General features: G+C 37.1%; 1 protein-coding gene across 7 annotated transcripts in view; it reads left to right on the top strand.

Annotated features, from left to right (window-relative positions):
- The window catches only part of EXOC6B (exocyst complex component 6B), a 615,985-nt gene that overhangs the window by 243,412 nt on the left and 349,938 nt on the right, over positions 1–22,635 (top strand). For all 7 annotated transcript variants that reach the window (XR_007461984.1, XM_049650337.1, XM_049650336.1 and 4 more), the window contains one exon: positions 7,611–7,787. Coding sequence is in view for 6 of the 7 variants with exons in the window: in XM_049650337.1 (XP_049506294.1) it covers positions 7,611–7,787 (177 nt within the window). In the remaining variant the exon portion in view is untranslated. The remainder of the gene's footprint in view (positions 1–7,610; positions 7,788–22,635) is intronic.

Below are 22,635 nucleotides of genomic sequence, written 5' to 3'. Positions count from 1 at the left end.
GAACTGGAGACTTTCAAAGGGCTAAGGATCCCAGTTATCATTTAATTAGAGAGAGTAAGAGACAGAGGAAGGGAAGAGAGAGAGAGCGGGAGCAAGACAGAGAGAGAGAGAGAGAGAGAGAGAGAGAGAGAGAGAGAGAATGAATCTTAGGCAAGCTCCATTCCCAGCATGGAGCTTGATGCAGGGCTTGATCTCACAACTGTGAGATCATGACCTAAACTGAAATCAAGAGTAGGGTGCTTAACCGACTAAGCCACCCAGGCACCCCAGGATCCCGGTTATAATTTCAAAGGGAATGTAGTGAACACCTTCCTCAATTAAAAAACAAAAAGTTCCAATGGTATCATAATCCTAGATTTCTCATCTTACTGATGGAAATTTTTGGGGATCTGATTAAGTTACATGCAAAACTGTTTATCCCTCATTTATTTATGTATTTATTTATAAAAATTTTTGGAGGGCTCCTGGGTGGCTCAGTCGGTTAAGCGTCTGACCTCTGCTGCGGTCATGATCTTGTGGTACGTGGGTTCGAGCCCCACGTGGGGCTCTGTGCTGGCAGTTCAGAGCATGGATCCCGCTTTGGATTCTGTGTCTCCCTCTCTCTGTACCTCCCCCACTCCCTCTCTGTCTCTCTGTCTCTCTCTCAACAATAAATAAAGAATAAAAAATTTTTTTAAAAAAAGTAAAAAAATTTTTTTAATGTTTATTTATTGTTGAGAGAGAGAGAGAAAAAGAACATGAGCAGGGGAGGGGCAGACAGCAAAGGAGACACAGAATCTGAAGCAGGCTCCTGGCTCTGAGCTGTCAGCACAGAGCTGGATGTGGGACTCGAACCGCCAGATCACAACCTGAGCCGAACTCGGACCCTTAACAGACTGAGGCACCCAGGTGCTGGTTTATCCCTCGTTAAAAGTATTATACAAAGTACACATACATGTATACATATATACACTCCTATGGACACTAATATGCAACAATAACTTTTTAAATATGATCTTTCATATGTTGCTTTTCCTTAATTTTGAATCACTATCTTGTTTTGTTTTCTGTTTGTTTCTTTGAATTGGATATTGGAGCTGGTTGCCAGAGCTAGTGCTGGTAAATGTGCAGAAACTCTGTTCTGATATTGCAGCTTTTTTGTACTTCTCTTGTTTGGTGAGATTCAAAGAGGCAACTTTAGATTTTTTATATCTTGATCTTGACAGTTATTTTCATGGTTATTATTTGGGCCTCAGACATAAAACAGAGGTCATAGTCCTACTTCACTTTATTATCGTATGGGATATTATTTTAGCTTTGGTTTCCCTGAGGGAAGCTGGGAGGTTGTATTTGAGTGGTTTATTCAAGCACATGATCTATTAGAGTAGGGGTCAGGAGGAGTGAGAAGAGAAGTTGGTGGAGTCCGTACAATGTTACATTTGTAGGGCAGTCTGGTTCTTTAATCCATGGGGCCTTCTGAGAAGCCATATGGAACTGATGGCAGTGGGAGAGACAGAATGGGCAAGCATTTATCTGTCAGCTCTTTGGTCAAGGCTGTCTCCCTTCTGGGTTAAGACTCACGGATGCTAAGTAGTTCTGATGGTGCTCAAAGCCCCAGGGCAGGAAGGAAGCTAGAGGTATGGTATAAGTGTGAGAGCTGGTTTCAGTTTCCACTGTGAGACACTGTCCAAGGCTGCCCACAACAGGTTGCTGATGCTCTACCTGGAATAAGCTGAGGCTGAGAGGATCTGAAGTGGAGCACAAGAGGTGTTTGGTACAGATATCTAGGCCTTAAAATGTAGTACGGATGCAAAATTGAGTGGCAGTGTGTAGCAATATTAGATGCCATTAATGATAATGCATCTAAATATTGCTAGCTCAGGTGCTTCCATAGCAGATGGTAAAACAAGGCTCCTATCTCATTTTCAGAAGGATGACAGGTGGAACCTAAAATTCTCAGTGTTGTTTTTGTTTTTGTTTTTGTTCTTTGTAGATAGGGATGTTACACAGAGAAGGAAAGAACTTACTCAAAGTTATAGAATTACTGAGTTTAAGAGCTTAGATTTAAAGATGTGGCTTGCTCCAAGAAGCCTATACATATACAGATACACACACACACACACACACACACACACACACACACACACCCTATAATTGAAGTTTATATAATTATGTCAGGTCTCCAAGCCTGTAAGCCTAGACCTCTCTTCTGATTCTAAAGGTCATTTGTATGTGTTTCTTTAGTCCACTAGAGGTCAGTATTGGGTTGATAAAGACTGGAGACTGCTTTATTCACAGAATTTTAACTGAGTCTTACTGCTAGGTACCATTGGAAGTGGTATTTCACAATAAAACTTAACTTCTTAGGATAGGTGGGGTACCTCACAGACACGTTTTGACAGTTTTAAAAGTGTCAAAAGATACATTTTTAGGTTAATAGTCCAGATTAAGTAATTTGTATAGGTGTTCCCTCCCTCCACCCTTCTGTCTCTTTTTTGTTCCCTCTTTCATAGGTAGGAAAACATCCAAATCATCTCTTTTATTGAACTAGATTTCATTCTTACATATATTTCTTTTGTTGTCTATTACCTTTATATAGTAAACATTTATATAAATTTACTCCGTATATATCACTGTGTCTGGGTTTGGAGGATTCTAAGAATGGTAAGATGTGTTTCCTATCCTCAAAGAGAGAAGAGTTACATGCTCAAGGGCTGTACTGGCCTGTTTGTTTGTTTTTTTTAACCTGTCTACCTGGCACGTTTGCCAAGCTCATCTTCTCTGTCTTCTTTCAACTTATTATTTTCGTGGTTTTTATGATTTGCCACCATCTAGTCATCAAGACCAGGATCCTGGAGTTATTCTTATTTCCTTTACCTCTTCCATGTACTTCCATGTACAACGGAAATCAGTAAGTTCTGTTCCTTCTACTAGTTATCTGTCTGCTGCCTACCTTTAATTCAAGTCCTCATCATTGTTGTTTGGACTGTTACAGTGATCTATATTAGTTTTTCTGTTTCTAGTCTTTACCTTCTCCCAGTTGACCACTCTTCTGCTCCTGGAGAATTTGCCTGAATTAGAAAGCTGATGTTGTTCTTCCCTGCTTATGTTCTTTCATTGTTTCTCCATACCTACTAGTGAACCTTGAAACTGCTTTGTATGGTTTCTTTATCTCTTGGTAGTTCATTATCACTTACGCTTTTATACAAAATTACTTATTCCTTGGGTGAGTAATGTTATTTCACATGCGGTGATCTTTTCTCATGCTGTTTCCTTCCTTCTGGAATGCTTATCCTTTTTACCTATCTCCCTTTGTAAAAATCATATTTATCTTTTAAAACCACAGTTTGCTACCCCTTCCTCTGTGGAGTCCATTTTTAATCCCCTCCACACATATATGACTACTTTCTCCTATGTCCAATTATTGTACCTGTGTATCTGTTTTTCTGCTTATTACACTGAATTTCAGTCACTTATTTGCCTATCTATGCTTCCTGTAACAGTATGACATGGGGTTTGTGAGTCAGGGACTCCATCTTATTCTTTGTAGACCCAGTATGTAGCACAATGCCTGGTACCAATAGATATTCAGGACCTGTTTGACTGAAAGTAGGGATGCGGAGAGGATGCTCTGGGAATTAGCACAGTGAGAGGAGGCTTCCTAAAGGAAGAAGAATTCTAGTTGGGATTCAGAGTACAGGTTGGATTCAGGTGGGGAGAGGTCATCCGCTAGAGAAATGGCATAATATTCATAGTATATTAAGTGGTAGAGTTTGATCCAAGTGGATCCAAGACTCATGTTGGAGAGTACTGGGTAAGTACATTGGAAAATTAGGTTCAGCTTCCATTATGGTGGAGTCGAAGGGAAGTTGGGATCGAATTGGGATTTGTACTTTTTGAAATTTTTCCTCCCACTTCCCCTCACACTCAATTTGTGTGATGAATAATGTGGTTTAAGAAGAGCCTGGCTGTAGTATGCAGGGGAATTCTAATGAGAAGGTGATGGGTTCCATTTTAGGCATGTTGGAAGTGAGGTGGAGAAACTCACAAGCAATATAGGCAATGTGCTACTGGAGATGTGCTGCTGGGTCATGGGAGACTGGTAAGAGAAGAGGGCTTGAGGGAGAAATCTTGTTTAATTTCTCTATATTAGGAAATCAGAGAAGAATATACATGAGGGAATCTTGAGGAAGAGGTAATTAATGTGTAAAAATTGGTCATGAAGAGAATGAACAATTAAGAAAAAGAAAATACCTCAATACTTTCTAATGTCTGCTTGTCTGCTTGGCACCTTCTCCCCCAACTCTAACATAGGAGGCAGAAATTGGTCAGCTGCTTCTTTGGCTCATGGTTATAAGGGTTGTCTTTGGAGGAACAGAATAAATGGTCCTGGTGAGATAGTTTAGCATGGTAGAAAAGAGCTCTGAAGGGCTTTTGTTGTTGTTTTTTCATGGACTTAGGATCCCATTTTAATTTTAGCATATATTACATGTATTTATATACTTACATCTTTATTTACTCTTTCCCACTTCATTCCAATCCCGTAACGTATGGTTTGGATAGATGGTAATTTTCATTTGCATTCATAATGAGTAATATCTTAGTATTTCATTGTTCTACCTGCGATTCTTTGTTTCCGACTTGGCCACTTCTGCTTAGCAGATCTGCTCTGACTGCTCTTTTATGGATTGAAGCCTTGATAATTTTGACAGGACCCCAAGTTCTGTTAAAGCCTTAGAATACAACTTGCAGTGCTTTGATTTCTAGCAGAGGGTTTGCTGTCTTAATTTGCCTATTTGGCTGAAACTGCATTCCTTCAAATTGATGGGAACACCAGACACCACCTGAAAAGAACAAATCATAGAAGACCTAAAATTACTTCGATAGGATACTTTCAGATTTGTATCATTTCAAGTTTCATTTCATTTCATGACAGTACTGAAGTGTGGCTTCTCTTGATTGCTTTTGATATGCTGATAGTATTTTATTGATTATGAAGAAAAATAAATGACTTGGGATTGAATGGAATAAGACCACTTTATGAAAGCTTTTGGTTTTGTTATACTGAAGAAGATAGGCTTAAAGGACAAGTGATCACTGTAGTCCAGGGCTTGCTTTTTTAAATATGAAAACTCTAGGAAGTTCTTCCTTCCTTTGTGCCTTCCCAGAGACCTGGATCCCTTTTTGTGTGGTTTGCTTGAAAGTAGAAAAGAACTTATTACTTTTGAGAGAGATAGAAAGACTATGATATCTAATTTAGGGGTCAAATGCTTGGACAACAGGTATGTTTTATGTACATATGTAAATTAAATGTTTTTGGATACCCTCTCTATCTCAGTTTGTTACTGAAGCCATGTATATTTTATGTAAGTCAAATAAAAATATCAGTGAGTATTATGTATAGAAACAAGCTTGTCCATTGATTCAAATCTCTGGAATGTAGATTCTTTTCATTTTCTTGGCAGAAACTAGCTCACATAGTTCAAGTTTTTCTCTGTCCTATTATAATTGCCTCATTTAACCAGTGCCTGGACTAACATCTTATACTTAATATTTATCTTGAATTTTTAAAAAGTATTTATTTATTTAGAGAGAAAACAAGCAGGGGAGAGGCAGAGAGAGAGAGAGAGAGAGAGAGAGAGAGAGAGAGGAGGACAGAGGATCTGAAGTGGGCTCCGCACTGATAGCAGAGAGCCCGATGTGGGGCTTGAACCCATGAAATATGAGTTCATGACCTGAGCTGAAGTCGGGCACTTAACTGACTGAGACACCCCAATGCCCCTTATCTTGAATTTCTTAATGTCATTCGGAATATTTGGAGACTTTTATTTTCTCCAGAACTAATTTCTGCCTGTCACTGTGGAAAAATGTCATATATTGATTCAGAAATGTATATTTTGAGAGGCCATTCTTCTTCTTCTTCTTCTTCTTCTTCTTCTTCTTCTTCTTTTTGGCATTGGAATGTGAAATTTCTTTATTTTTAAAAAAATTTTTAATGTTTATTTATTTATTTATTTTTTTCCAGTTTTATTGAGGTATAAGTGACCTATAAGTTCTTAAGCTTTGTATCTTGGGATGATACCAACTATTATGAGAAAAAACTGGAAGTTCCATTATTAACTTTTGGAACATGCTCAGTTAAACCAAATTAAAGAAGTTTCCTTAAAAAGGATTTCTCTTACTTTTTATTCTGTTAATGTGCATTGTGGCTCCAAGAAGGCTCCAAGACAGCAGTGTTTCCCATTTATTTGACAACAGAACCTTTTGTGGGGGAAATATTTTGTCATGCTTTGAGGGACTGTGGGTAGAGTAGGAAGATCTCTGACCCGGAATTTGGGAAATCACACGTTGAACTTCTGATTTACCACCAACTAGCCTTGTGACCTCAAACGGATCCTTTGCCTTCTAGACTCAGTTTCCTAAGTAGTGACTAAGGTCATACAGCTCTAATACTGTGTGGATTACTACTTATGTTGTTGACTGTATCGTGACACTTTCCACCTCTTTGTATGTATTAAAACCACACCATCTGAATCTATTTTGTAAAGTTGAGTGGATTACGTTTCCTTTTTATGAAAGTTCAGAAGAAGAAACCCTTTAAAACTTTGTTTTCCACAGATAAAGGCCATGCAATCCCGAAGGATTAGTTAGTTCAAATTATTAAGATGTTTCATTCCCCTGATTACATTCTATTGGTCTCTTAATACCACAGAGATTATAACCACTGTTCTTAAAGAGTCTGCTAAGCTAAAAAGTTCTTGTCTTTCTTCCCTCAACCACAATGATTCCAGTATGGCATTTATCTCATAAGAGATACATATTTAGTCATTTGCACTAATCTCTTGGCTACTTAGGTGAAAAAGGGTAGATTGTATTTTTGTGATTATTTACTGGGTATATTTGGAAAGTCTAATGATAATATTGATTATCTTTTTTCTTTCTGGGGAAAATGAATCAAGATGGGTAACATCAGGGTTAAAAATGTATACATTGAGGGACACCTGAGTGGCTCAGTTGGTTAAGTGTCTCTTTGTTTCGACTCAGGTCATGATCTCACGGTTCATCAGTTCAAGCCCTTCATTGGGCTTTGCACTGCCAGCATGGGGTCTGCTTGGGATTCTCTCTCTCTGTCTCTCTCTGTCCCTACCCCATTTGCACTCCCTCTCTTTCTCTCTCAAAATAAATAAACTTAAAAAAAATTTTTTTTTTGATGTTTTTATTTATTTTTGAGACACAGAGAGACAGAGCATGAGCAGGGGAGGGGCAGAGAGAGAGGGAAACAGAGAATCTGAAGCAGGCTCCAGGCTCTGAATTGTTGGCACAGAGCCCGACGCGGGGCTTGAACTCACGAGCTGTGAGATTGTGACCCGAGCTGAAGTCGGATGCCCAACCGACTGAGCCACCCAGGTGCCCCAATAAATAAACTTCTTAAAAAACATTTTTAAAAATATATGTTAATATGTTTGATTTTATTTCTGGGACTAAAACTATGAATTAAGACATTTTGTTGTATTTTTCTTTAAGATACCAGTTTGTTCAATATTAGAATTTCTTTGAATGCTTAATCAAATTTTGTTTCTTTTCTCTCTTTCTTTCTTTTTGTAATGTGTGCATATGTGTTTCTATCCTAGGCTCAGCAACAGAGAAACCTGGATAACATCGTCTTGCAACAACCCAGAATAGGTAGCAAGAGAAAATCTAAGAAAGATGCATACACAATTTTTGATACAGAGATAGAAAGCACTAGCCCCAAGTCTGAACAGGACTCAGGAATTCTGGATGTTGAAGATGAGGAAGATGATGAAGAGGTAACCAACATTTGAACTGGGGAAAGGGGACTAATTACTAGGTTTAAATGTAGTATATTTGAGATGTGATGAAGAATTTATCTATGTAATATAGCTTGTGTGATCTTCTGCATCACAATTATCCACAATTAAATTTAACCCACAATCAAATTATCATTTTAAATCCAGATGAGCCTCAACTTAAGGAAACTGAAGATGCGCCATGATATCTTAGAATCTAATTTTTTAGATTTTGAATACAGTCATCCACCTTTTTTTTTTTTTTTTTTTAAGTTTCAAGGTTTTTGATTGTATACTGACTGGGCACTACATTAAGGAAAGAGTAGAGTTTATCTGATGTAGAGAAAGATCTAGATGACCTCCACTAAAACTGGAACATAGCTACTTGAGATAAAAGATATTATTTTATTTATTTATTTTTTTAATAGTTTATTTAATTTTGAGAGAGAAAGCATAAGCACGGGAGGGGAAGGGAGAGAGGGGGACAGATGATCCAAAGCAGACTGACAGCAGAGAGCCTGATGTGGAAGCTTGAACCCACAAACCATGAGATCATGACCTGAGCCAAAGTCGGATGCTCAACTGAGTCACCCAGTGCCCCAAAAGATAGTATTTTAAACAGTGTGTGCAAATAAAGGGATCTTAGACTGAAAATATAAAGAGGCTTGAGAAAGTTGACAATACATTTCTGGAGGAAATAAATAGGAGTGCTTATAGAGAATTTGGGAATTTTGTGACTTATCTGTAACCTCTTAAATTAGTTGTGTCACTTTCAGGTAAAGAATAAGATTGAGTGGCTTCAGTAGTACATATATTTATGTCCTGATTTGTTGTTAGAAGTACATTCAGTGGGTTTTTAAAAATAAAACTACTGTGACACTTGAGAAATCTTGTTAACCTGTTTTTCTAGATACCATTTGCATAAACTGGATCAGTTTCTTTTCCAACGTTTTTTTTTTATTTATTTTTGGGACAGAGAGAGACAGAGCATGAACGGGGGAGGGGCAGAGAGAGAGGGAGACACAGAATCGGAAACAGGCTCCAGGCTCCGAGCCATCAGCCCAGAGACTGACGCGGGGCTCGAACTCCCGGACCGCGAGATCGTGACCTGGCTGAAGTCGGACGCTTAACCGACTGCGCCACCCAGGCGCCCCTTTTTAACATTTTTTTTCAACGTTTTTTTTTAAATTTATTTTTGGGACAGAAACTGGATCAGTTTCTTTGTGAATGTAGTGGTTAGGAGCATGAACTTTGGAGTCATACAGATTTTATTCAGATTCTGGCTTTGCCTTTTAATTCAATTTTATTTTTTAAAATTCTCATTAAAACTCATATCATTTACTTTTTAAATGTCCACTGACATGTGTGAGGACCATTTATGCCTGCACTCTGTAACCTGTTTGCCTTCAAGTGCTTGTCTGCTTTTCATTGTTTCATGTCTCCTGATGAAATTGGGTTCACTGTCTTCCCCGCCCATGTTCTTTGTTCTGTCCTCCTGCCCTTCTTATTCTTTATTTTCCTCTCCTCCCCAAAACTATACCCCCAAACTTGTCACTGTCTAATTTTGTAATCTTAGATAATTGTTTAACCTGTTGGAACTTTAGTCTTCATCTATCAAGTAAAGACAGTAGTCTCTGCCCCGTAGAATTGCACAAGTGTCTGCTCCATAAAAGGTAGTCAGCAAATGTTAGTTCCTGTCCTGTTGTTACTCTTCTTTGCCGACTTATGTTATGTTTCACTACCTCCATATTCTTCATCGGGATATGTTTATTATGTAAATGAGGGACATTAGTAGGTAATAATGCGTGAAAGTTCCATCAAAATCCCTATTGTACGTGGATAAGAAACAGAGCGAAGAAAAGAATCAGGCGTTTGCCTATACCTGTAGAAATAAAACGGGGCAGAGAAACTTGATCCCCTGAGTGGTGGGCATTGTCTCTTCTTGCCTGGAATGACTGATAGGGTAGGATATGGGTCCATCCTGGAGAGCAGATTGTCAGGTATTAGGCCCATCACTGATGACAAGTTATAGTAGTACTACAATCAAGCATCAGAAGCAAGAAAGACCAGCTAATACCTCTTATTTACATTTTGGGTGCCTGTTAAGGAAATTATATTCTATCAGGCACTATGACCTAAGGAAATTCAAGTTAGACATAGTCTGTGCCTCTGCATAATACACGCCTCAAAGAGATGACTAGATGATAATATGAAAGAATAAAATATATGCATAGTGCTGACATATAGTGAGAACCTTATGGATGTAAGCCATTCTTTATTATAAACTCACTGAAGATCCTGGGCAAATCCTTTTTAATTTTTGTGCTCTATTTCTTTGTTTTGTCTTCCGAGGTCCAGAGAAGATAAAGAAAGTGGGACTAGTGAAATGTGTTGAGGGTTCCTCATAAATGAAATATTATAAGAATGTACTTGGAAGTTAACATTTTAAAATGGTCATGTATCCCAAATCAAACAGAATCCTGTTAGACTTGCTGATTGAGCTCTTACAACAAGAATTCAGCACTTCGCTGTCGTCTAATGGCATCCTATCTTAAAAAAAATCCTACCTTCTATTTATTTACTTCTCAGTTTGAATCTTCTTCAAGTGCACATTCTTAATCTCAAACCTCATGTAGAGAATTATTTATTTAGATGTCTCCAAACTGGTTTCTTGGCATAGTTCTTGCATGGTGTGAATAAATTCTTCAGATAAGGTCTTTCGTGACCCACTGTGACGTTCTGACCTTCATTCTTGTCATTCTTCAACAGACCTCATTGAGAGCAGCGTAAATAGTTTTTGAAATATTTTGACTTCTAAACTGTGGCATACAATCCTGTAGGGCAGTGATTCTTAATCTATTTGGGGTCATATATTCCTTTGAGAGATTGATAAAAAAGTATATGGAGTATTTTCCCAGTGAAATATGCATATATTCACTCATGAAAGGTTCTGCATGAAATTTCAGGGGATTCGTGAAACTCTTGTTGCTCTTCAGGACCCCTGTTAGAATCCGTGTTATAGGTTGAGTGCTTCTTAAATTTTAATGTGCGTAGGAATCACTTTGGAGTCATATTAAAATGCAGATTTAGATTCTGCAGGTTGGGGGTGAAATCTGAGAATCTGCATTTTTCACAAGCTCCCAGGTAAGGATGATGCTTCTCTCTGCAGAGCACATTTTGAGTTGCAAAGCTATAGAGGACACTGAGGAAGCATTTTTAGTGCCTAAAGAAAACACAACCCTTGAATGTTTAGATGTCTTACTGAGTTTTCATTAAAATGTCTTAAATTTTTTCTAACAATGAATGCAGTACTTAAGAGAAAGTTATATTTTGCTTTCTAAAATCTGTTGCTTACAGATTACCAGCATTATTTTTCGTGAAATTTTATGATTCTGATTTAATGTATTTAAGTCTAGGTATTATTCTCTGAAAGTCTAGGTATTTTTCTCCTTCTTGTGCTTTGAACAAAAGTGTATTTAGTGCACTTTTTTTTTTTCAACGTTTTTTATTTATTTTTGGGACAGAGAGAGACAGAGCATGAACGGAGGAGGGGCAGAGAGAGAGGGAGACACAGAATCGGAAACAGGCTCCAGGCTCCGAGCCATCAGCCCAGAGCCTGATGCGGGGCTCGAACTCACGGACCGCGAGATCGTGACCTGGCTGAAGTCGACGCTTAACCGACTGCGCCACCCAGGCGCCCCTTAGTGCACTTTTAGTATTCTTTGAGTCAAGTGACATTTGTAGGCTATTAACTATGTCTTTAGTGTGATGATACTTAATGGGAGACCACAGAATGAGATGGGTAGAAAAACCCGAACACCTAGAAAGTGCTTTGAACTTAGGAAACAGATATTTAATTTATTGTTGAACTGAAGTAAAGTTTGTGCCAGAGGTAGAAAAACTGAATAGCCTGGGAAATGAAGATGAAGTCACAGCAGTAAATTGTCATATTGGATGAAAGACCAGCTCACATGGAGAACCAACTGACAGAGTCAGTCTCTCTCTCTTTTTTTTTAATCAATTGTTTTAAACATTTATTTTATTTATTTTTGATAGAGCTTGAGCTGGGAGGGGCAGAGAGAGAGGGAGACAGAGAATCAGGCTCCATGCTGTCAGCACAGAGCCTGATGTGGGGCTCAAACCCACGAAGCGTGAGATCATGACGTGAGCTGAAATCCAGTTGGATGCTTAACTGACTGAGCCACCAGTGCACCCTGAGCTGTCAGCAAAGAGCCTGATGTGGGGCTCAAACCCATGAACTGCGACATCATGACCTGAAGTCAGACGCTTAACCGACTGAGCCACCCAGGCGCCCCAGAGCTTCTGCATTCTTAAAGCATTCCCTGGTACCATACTTCTGGCACATCTCATATTCTAGTTTGTATTTCTCTTAGTTATTTTTGTTGTTAGAGAACAGTAGTCATTACTTTATCCATACAACTGTTCATAGAGTATGGGTCAGATAAATGTTTGTTGACCAAATCCATGTCAGGTTTTCTCTCTCAAGATTTTGGTGTCTGTTTTGAAATGTGAAGTTAACAGAATGGGATTGCTAATTTAAATACAAGTATCATGTAAAATATAAATAATGTCTGCTGAGATGTCTTTATGATTGTGGTACTGTACTAATTTTGAGGTAACAAGATTATTTGTTTGCTAGGGATGCCATAACAAAATACTGTAGATTGCCTGGCTTAAACAACAGAGATTTATTTTCTCACAGTTCTGGAGGCTGGAAGTCCTCAGGTCAAGGTACCATCAGGGTTGATTTCTCCTTAGGATTCTTTCCTTTGCTTGCAGACAATTACCTTCTTGCTGTGTCTTTACATGGCTTTTTCTCTGTGATTGTATGCCCCTGATGTGTCTTCCTCTTCTTATAAGGACATCAGTCCTGTTAGAGTCCCTACTTTATGACTTTACTTTACCTTAATTACCTCCTTAAGGGCCCTATTTCCTAATACAGTCACATTGGGGTTCAGGGGTTCAACATATGAACTTTGGGGTAGACACAATTCACAGAGGGATTGGAAAGAATGCAAGATTTGTATTTAAAAAATACAAGTTTTGTCAGCCTTGTGTTACTGGAGCAAATCATGTAATTTCTCGAGCATCTCTTTGTCACCTATAAAATAGTGACAGTGATTACTTAATGCTGAATTGCTTGTGAAAAAGGGTGGTTATTATGATATTTTCCCAAATTTCAAAGTGCTTATTGCAATACTTTCTATTGATAGGAAGGTAACAAAATGAATTGTTACTTACTTATTTCTCAGTAAGTTAAATAAAGGATGCCATTAGAACTTTGGAGTTAAAATCAGAGGTCGCATATTGGCAGTCCATGGGCCAGGAATAGATTGCAAAATGGCTATTGGCTTGCACGGCACTTAAAGGTTTTTAAGTTATTTGCCAACTTTTAAGTAGCGAATTCATGTAGTAGGCTCTTTCCAAGTATAGTAGTAGTAGAATCACCGTGAGCAGCAAGATTGTCACCAGGGATATATTATTTTCACTAATCTACAATCCCTGTTGTGTCTGCACATTGGATATTGCCATTTATTATCACATTTGTGCTGTTATCAAGGGAAATACATTATTACTTATACCATGTCTGTATTTACAAATGGCAAACTGGAAGGTACACTGACGGGGCCACATGTTTGGGAAAAAAAATGATGAGAACAGAGTTCTTTGTAAAAATGAGTGATAGTTTTAGATATTTCACATACAAAGTATGCCTGTTAAAAGGATACAATATGAAAAGCTGGCCTGATTCACTTATTCCCAGTAGCTACCCACCACTGTAGACTTTGTTTTTCACTTCTGTTCTTAATGACAACTGGTCTATTAAGAATATAAGCAGTCAGATGAAGAATGAATACCCATACTTAAAATCAAATAGCAATAAAAGCAATTTAGAAAGTTGAATGAAAACTAAACATGCATCAAATATTCTGTTTTGGTTTTCTTATTCGTTTGTCTTTTAGGTCTGTCTGTTCATAAAGATATATTATGGTTCACGTTGATTTAAGATCTTTAAAATCTTTTCATTGTACTGATAGTATAAAGGTCTTGTCATTTGGGAATTATTTACCTCAATTATAAACATCTACCTGCCTTTTCAGGGCTTTTAGAATTTTTCCTTTATATGCTCATTGCTTATTCAGTCACTCCCTTCACTCTGTACTAAATTGCTCATAACTCTAATTAGGGAATATACTCCTTTTCCCCTCATCCTTGTCTAAAATACTAACTTCTACTTTTCCCTGAGGACTGGCTCAATGTGACCTCTTCTGAACACCCATCATCCATCTGTCCATCTGTCTATCTATTTATCTATCTATCTATCATCTTTCTATTTACCTATCTATTCATACATCTATTCTTTATTTCATTTATTTTTTATTTCTAATTTTTAAAATGTTTATTTATTTTTGAGAGAGAGAGAGAAAGAGTGAGCAAGAGCCTGTGCACGCAAGTGAGGAGGGGCAGACAGAGAGGGAGACAGAGGATCTGAAACAGACTCTGCCCTGAGAGTGGAGAGCCCCAATGTGGGGCTTGAACTGATGAGCTGAGAGATCATGACCTGAGCCGAAGTCAATGCTTAACCGACTGAGCCACCCAGGTGTCCCATCATTCTTTATATTTTAAATTGAGGTATAATTGATATATAACATTATATTAATTTCAGGAGTACAGCATAATGATTCAATATTTGTATGTATTGCAAAATGGTCACCACAATAGTCTAGTTAACATCCATCAGAAAACATAGTTACAGGATTTTGTTTTCTTGTGATGAGAACTTTTAGATCTCTTAGAAACTTCCAAATATACAATGCAGTATTACTAACTGTAGTTACCATGCTGTACATTACATCTCCATGACTTATTTATTTTATTACTGGAGATTTGTACCTTTTAACCCCTTTCACCTATCTCACCAACCCCCCAAACTCCACCTTTGGAGTAGCACCTTCTTTATAAAAATTTATTAGTTTTTTGAAAAATTTTAAATCTTCAGAAAAGTTACAAGAGTAGTAAAATGAACATCCATGTACCTTCACTTAAGTACTCTGCTTGTTAAAATTTGGCACTTTCTTTCTTAAAAATTTGACTTTGAAAGAATCTGTTTCATCAATCCTCCCCTTCCCCTGCCAAAGCTGAGCCATTTAATGCTTTTTCATTTATTTCAATTATTTCATGCATTGTATTTGAAATCCCAATACCACAATCTGTGGTTTCCCAGGAATGACATTCTTCTACATAACTACAATGCAATGATCACACTCAGGAATTTTAACACTGATACAACACTACCACTTAACATACAACCAATGTGTGAATTTCCCCAGGTGTCTTAATAATGTCCTTTATAGCAAATTCTTTTTTTTTTTTTTTTTTATTATATTTATTTTTGAGACAGAGAGAGACAGAGCATGAACGGGGGAGGGGCAGAGAGAGAGGGAGACACAGAATCGGAAGCAGGCTCCAGGCTCCGAGCCATCAGCCCAGAGCCTGATGCGGGGCTCGAACTCACGGACCGCGAGATCGTGACCTGGCTGAAGTCGGACGCTTAACCGACTGCGCCACCCAGGCGCCCCTATAGCAAATTCTTTTATCATTTTTCCTGCAGCCACATCTAGTCAAGTATCACACGTCGCATTTAATTTTTGTGTCTCTTTATTCTCTTTTAATATCTCTCTGTTTAGGTATATCTGATAATCCTCATGATTAAGTTCAGATTAATCATTTTTGACAGGAAAATCACAAAAGTAATACTAGGTCCTTTTTAGTGCATCATATCAGGAGGTACACAAGTAGTGAAGGTGGAGTCTACCAGATTTCTGTGCTGTAAAGGTACCCTTCTTCTTTTGTAATTAATAAGTGATCTGTGGAATGATACTTTAGATCCTGGGACTATCCTGTTCCCTGACAGTTTTTCTGATTTAGTGATTTAGAATTCATTGATGTTTTGTTCCTGAATCATGCAATTTATGGTGATTATAAAAGAGTGATTTTTCTATTTTTATCATTTCTTTCACATTGAGTAGCTGGCATTCTTCTATAAAGAAGAACTTCCTTTTTGTCCCATTCCCTTTTTTTTTTTAGTGTCAGTATTGGCACATGAATTCTTACTTCATATACAATGGGTTATATTCTGTTCCTGTCTTTCATTTGGATTCTCTAATTGTTCCAAATTTGGCCAGTGGGAGTCTTACCCATTATCTTTTGACATGTTTCCATCAATTTTTGAGCACTTCCTTTTTTTCTGGCACAGGATGTTCTTGGTTCACTCCAAGTTCTGCCCTATCCCCAGAATCAGCTAGTTTGTCAAAGAGCTTTCCCTTTTACTGGAGAATGATATATAGAACTGAGATATGGGCATTAGGTATGCTTCTTCTGTGGAGAGAGCTAAGAAATACACACACTACACAAACACATAGACAGTTTTATAAATCCTGAGTTAAAGGTGATGCTTCTAATTTCACGTGAATATCATAGGTCTTCCTCTTCTCCTATTCTATATTTGTATCTCTAAAAATTCTGGTTCCCAGAATATGAATATATTTACTCATCTGTCTACTCATATAACACAAAAAAGTTTCAGAGTTGCTATGCACATGTCACTAAAAGGAGTAAACTTAACTAGGTTCAAGATTCTTTTTGCAATTCTTTTTATCCTACAATATATCCCACTGGGGCTATGGTTCAGACAATTTTGTTCTTTTTTTTTTTTTTTTGCTTTTTCTTCTATGTGGTTGTTACCAAGTTGATATATAATTAGGTTCATTTGTTTCTTTTTGTATATTTTTTAGGGTTCCTCATGCTTATTACTTTAATTTTTTTGAATATGTAAAATGTAAACATGTTTCAAAAAGCAAAATTAGGGGCACTTGGGTAGCTCAGTCGGTTAAGCAACCAACTTCAGCGTAGGTCATGATCTTGCAGTTTGTGAGTTCGAGCCCCACATCAGGCTCTGCGCTGACAGCTCAGAGCCTGGGGCCTGTTTCGGATTCTGTGTCTCCTTCTCTATCTGCCCCTCCCCTGCTCATGCTCTGTCTCTCTTTCCTTCAAAAATAAATAAATGTTAAAAAAAATTTAAAAAAGAAAGCAAAATTATATAAGAAGATTTTTTTCAGTGATATCCCATTCTCCTCTTTATCCCTTCCACCCTGGTCCTATGCACTCTTCCTAAGTAATCAGTATCATGAGTATGTGTGTATGTGTGTGTTTTCACATACCCTTCTCCATACCTTATACGACATGGCTGTTAATAACGTAATACATATATATTTTTGTACCTTATTCTTCCACATGAAAATATGTACTATAAATTATTCCATATAAATTCATAGAAATGTTTCTCATTCTATTTTTACTGCTAACTAGTACTCCATTATTTGAATGTATCAGTTTATTCAGCCAATATCCTATATGTAGGCATTTAATGATTTCCAAAATTTTCTTATTAAAATATAGTGTTTCAGCTACACAGCTATTATAATTAGTGTTAAAAAAAAACCTGACCATACCAAGTACTGGCAGGGTGCCTAGCAACTGTATATATTGCTCTTAGATATTGCTGCAAAAATGCAAAATAGTTTAGTCACCTTGGAAAACACTTTGGTGTAGTAGTGTATTATACAGTTGAACACACACCATCTGACTCAGCAATTTCACTCATAGGTATTTCCCCATCTGTTCACACAGAGACTTGCACCCAAATGTTTATAGCAACTTTATTCAGACATTGCCAGAAAGTAGAAACAACCCAACTGTCCTTCAGGGGAAGGGGTAAATGACTGTGGTATATCCATAATTGGAGTTTCATTCTGAAATAAAAAGAAATGAACTACAGATACATGAAACAATACAGATGAACCGCAAATGTAGTATGCTAAATGAAAGAAGTCAGACTCAAAGGCTGCATACCGTTGGGGCTGAATAAATAATACTCCTGAAAAGGCAAAATTAGGGGCATAAACTGGGTCAGTGTTTGCCAAAGGCTGGGTGTCAGGGAATAATGGACTCCAGGGAGGCATGAGGGAATTTTGGGGGTGGTAAAACTGTTGTGTATCTAGATTGTGATAATGATTACAGGCTTATATGGTTTTGTCCAAACTTAATGGATTGTTCACTGGAAGGGTGAATTTTACCTTATATAAAAAATCTTAAAATTTAAAAAACAGTTTAAAAATCAACCCCGAAACCTGAGAGTTATTCTTCTTATAGTCAGATATATATCTTCAGGGTAAGTTCCTAGAAGGATTGTTGATTCAAGGAGTAAATTAATGCATGTGTAGTTTTGCTAGATAATATCAAATTCTGCTTCATTGAAGTCATACCATTTTCTATACATCCCCCCTCTAGGTGTGTGTGATGTGTCTATTTCCTTACAGTTTCTTTAAGAGAGTGTTTTGTTAAGCTTTTGAATATTTACAAGTTGCATAGATGAGAAATGGTCTCTCTGTATAGTTTTAATTTGTATTCCTATGGCTACGGGTGAAATGTAGTATCTTATAAGTTTGAGAGCTGTTTGTATATTTTTTAAAAGCAAACTGCTCATGTCCCTATTTTTCTAATGATTTTGGTTTTTTTCCCCCCTTCAGTCTTAGTGAGTTGTTTCTGTATTAGGAAAATTAATTCTTCATCTATAACATTTTTTTCTACCTACTTTGATCAGGTTAATTTTTCTTCCTCTCAAAACCTTTATATTTAATACCATATTTACGGCTAAAGGTCCTTTTTTGTGTAACAGTTTAGCATTTCTTAGCCTATAGTAGACCATTGTTAAATAAAGACCAGTTGAATTTTTACTGCCTTAGTGTTCAGCTTTAAGCAGAGAATTCTTGAGAGTAGCTTTTGATTTTGGCCACAAAGTGTTTTTTGCGGCGTCTCAGTATAGGGAGAATGGTGATTTTTCTTGATTTTCTTCTGCTTAGTGAAAACACTTGAGTAAATTATGTAGTAATTTGTTTAGGGATTTCTCAGGAAGAATCCTAGTCATTCGCGAGAAGCTCTTAGTAATATGCAGTTTTTAGGCTAGGGCTCTGTTCAGGGTATTCTTACAGGTTCAAAGGTTTAGAAAATTCTTTATCCTTTTGCTAATTCGAGTCACTTAGAGTCCTAGGCCTTCGAGTTTGTTGGTGCCTCCATGGTGTTCAGTCCAGCTCTGTGGAAGATTATGTCCAAATGAATTCTACCTTTCTTTTCTCTGAAGATTTGGAAGCAGAGTAGTATAGAAAAGCACATTGGTGAAGAATGTTTGCCAGGTATTTCCTGGCTTCCACATAATATGGGCCGTCGAAATTGATCCTTTGAGTGCAAAGGTAGTGCTCTTTTCAGCTAATCATTTCTTGTTTTCTCCCTTCAGAAAGATGCCTGGTACATTTTAATGACTTGAGATCCAACTAATGCTCAGAAATGGGCACCAAGTCCCTGCATTCATTTACTAATCCCAACGAACTGTTTCGTGAAAAGTGGTAATCAAAAGTATTTTCAAGAAGGAGAATGACTCAGATGTTAGTGAGAAGAAACATCTCTAAATTCTTTGCAAATTTTTATCATACCCTTTTAGATGTTTTACCGACTTTGAAAGGTTTCATAAGAGAAAAATAAGTGGCCTGTGTGGTATAGTGTATGTGTGTGTGTGTATCTGCTGGGACAGCTGTGAACAACAAGGCTAGAACACTAATGCATTTCTTTTTTTCAGGTACTATCTTTATCAGCAGCATAGGTAAATATTCTTGAATGGAAGGAGGCAAGCAGTTGTGTACTCTATTCCCTTTTCTTAATGATATGCCTACCGGTTAGTAAAGCAGGTAGATCTATGATATTGTTACCTGCAGATGTTTTTCTTTCCTGCTTCCCTTCACTAGAAGTAACTACTAACTTCCAACTCCCTTGTTGGGGGGAAAAGGTGGTATAAAAATGTTAAATAAATGTATCTGTTAAAGCTTGATGTCACTTATTTTAAAATAAAAATCTCCTTTTTCTTTAAGAAATACAATCACTTTTCCTTATTCTTTAGGGAAAGAACTTAACCAGTAACCTTTCAATTTTCAATTGTCAGATCAAAGATGTATTAGAGAAGAAAAACATCATAAAAGTCAGATCCTGCTGTTTTGCAAGAACTTTTATAATCAGAAATGTTTATTCTTCTTTTCTTTATGACCATCTAATATGTCCATTTCTACTCTGAATCTTTACATCATCTTCTCCAATACATGGTCTGCAGAGTCTCATAAGACTTTTTTTCAGGGTGCCTTTCATTGATTCTAAGTCAGGGTGCCTTTCATTGATCCTATTCATGAATTTACTTTTCTTATTTTACTTTTCTTATTTTACATCCTCTGCCTCCAGACTCTTTTTTGTCACCTATATAGTGGCACTGTGTGATAGCTAATGTATCGATAGGATATGATGCTATTTAACAAAATCTACAGACAATAAGTAACAAAAACTACAGCTTTGATGGAAGCTATTAATATGTATCCTACAAATGTAAGAAGCATACTGAAACAGACTAGCCATGTATATTGGTATCTGGTGATACATGACCTCTAATGGGTGTGTGAATGCATAATTGTAGCGTATAACAGTTGTCTTCATGATATCTACCCCTGAATGTTCTAGTCCAGTCACTCCTAAACTCTCTTGATAGCTTATTTATTTATGTTATTTTAATATCTTAACTTATATAATATTATAACACGTCCTGAGGCACAAATTTCTTAGTTACAGAATCTAAAATCTAACCTAGTATTTGCTTCTCTGATAATGAAGAGGTTTGAGTCGACAGAAGGCACTAATGCCCTCCATTCAGGAACTATATAGGGAATGAGGCAGCTGCTGTCCTTGGTGATGAAATTATTTCATGTGAATTCATAAGGAAAACAACTAGTTAAAAAGGCAGGATAATCTTGAGTATACTGTTTGTGGCTGCTGTTGGTATCTTCATAGATCTATTTGAACTAGAAAAATACAGACTCCAGTATCTTAATGTCTTGAGTTCCTGACTGCCAGGCAGAGGAAATGTTTAACTATTTTAATCATGTTTCTGTATCTCAGAAAGAAAGCCCTTATGAGAGGAAATGACAACGTCCTACCACAAAGTTATCTCTTATCAGTTATAGTCCCAGTCGATAATGATTTGTCAAACTTGGACATGTGTAAAATGCAAGGGCTGTGTTATTTACTTTGGAAAGGAAAAATTAGATGAAGCTGATAAAGACGGAGTCATGGCTTTTGTTAGGAGACAGAAACCATTAGGGACAGTCATTGTTAGCTTAGGAAAGTGTCCTTGGACTCCTCCCTCTGCCCCAGCTGAAATCTAAACCTGCTTGAATCATTCTTTGCACTTGAGGGGAGAGAAGGGCAAACAGGAGGGGAAGAAGAATGAAGACAACCTTGACAGAGATTTTGCATTTTAAATGGGGAGCAAAATGTGGACCTTAAAACAGACCCGTTTATGTGAGTCAGGAGAAACTGCCTTTTGTTCTCTTTCCCACTCCCATTTATTTAGTTTTGAAAGTTCATTTCTTATCCTTCCAAACGTATGGCATTCCTTCACGTACAGCGTATGTTGCCCTCTTCCTTTTGCCTTTCAGTAGATGTGATTCTTTTTCATTAGTGGAAGCAGAGAAAACACATCTAGCTCAAAGCAACATGAGTCAGTGCATGCTTTACATACCTTTCTCCTCACAGCACTCTTCTTGGTTCCTTGCAGTGTTCCTAGTGTTCTTCACAGAAGGGAGCATGGAGGAAAAATGATTTCTAAATAGTAGGCTGTTTTGGGGGTGGAGGTAAAGTTTGTGAACCGAAGCCCCATTTTGCTCCTTTTCTTGTCTAGATTTGTGTACCGCTTTCAAAGCAGGCAGTCCTTGGCTGGGGAGGACTTAACTGGATTATGGTTGCAGAGGCTAAGAAATAGCAAAGCCAATACTTCCGGGTCAGGTCACTTCAAACTGTTTGAAGCTGAGGATGATGATGTCAAGACAGCCTCACAGAAGATAGGTTTGGTTGTAAATATTTGCTGGAGCTGACAGGAAAATCTTTCTGTCCTCTCTAAATATATGTATTTTTTGGTTGGCCCAGATAAACCATTCTTTTTATCCCATTAGAAAGGGGCACCATTAGCTTACTCATCACAGATTTTTAGGGGAAACTGTCCCCTAATGTGGATGTTCATTCTATAAGGATGGGTCTGACATGTGAAGGGGCCAGGCCTCTGTCTGAGGAATGGCTTGGGAGCAGTTTCCTTTTGAATGAAACTAATGGTCCTGAGTCAAAGCAAAAAAAAATAAATAAACTATGTAAAGATGAACATATGAACAAAGTTGTGATTGAAATTTATTTAAATTTCCTTAAGCTTTTTGTAAGTATATAATTTATTGTAAATAATTTTATAATCATTCATTCTAAATAAAAGTTCATTTTTTATACAGATCAAAATTATTTTACATGTGTTCTTATCCCTTTTCATATGTATGTGTAATTTTTATGTAGTTTAAATATTATTAATATAATTTTATTTTTCATCTTTTGAGCTTGTGTTTTGCTTAGTTGTAGTTTTCATTAGTAGGCTCTGTTTTTCTGGCAAGATAAATTTCCTTCACATCTTTACTTTGCAATTCAAGAGAGGAGACTATAAAGATATTTTGATGTTGTGGCCATTTAAAATAAGACTGCCTAAAATGATCATCTGTTGCCTCTTTTTGTTTTATTAAGATGAAAACGAGTGTCCTTAATTTTTACATGCTTTTTAATCTTTTTGTTTTTTTTAAATTTTTTAATTTTTATTTATTTATTTATTAAAAAAAATTTTTTTTTAACGTTTATTTATTTT

The sequence above is a fragment of the Panthera uncia genome (assembly GCF_023721935.1).
Source record: "Panthera uncia isolate 11264 chromosome A3 unlocalized genomic scaffold, Puncia_PCG_1.0 HiC_scaffold_11, whole genome shotgun sequence".
In the NCBI taxonomy this organism is placed as follows: domain Eukaryota; kingdom Metazoa; phylum Chordata; class Mammalia; order Carnivora; family Felidae; genus Panthera; species Panthera uncia.
The sequence above is the reverse complement of the archived record's forward strand: the minus strand, read 5'-3'. Positions and strand labels throughout refer to the sequence as shown.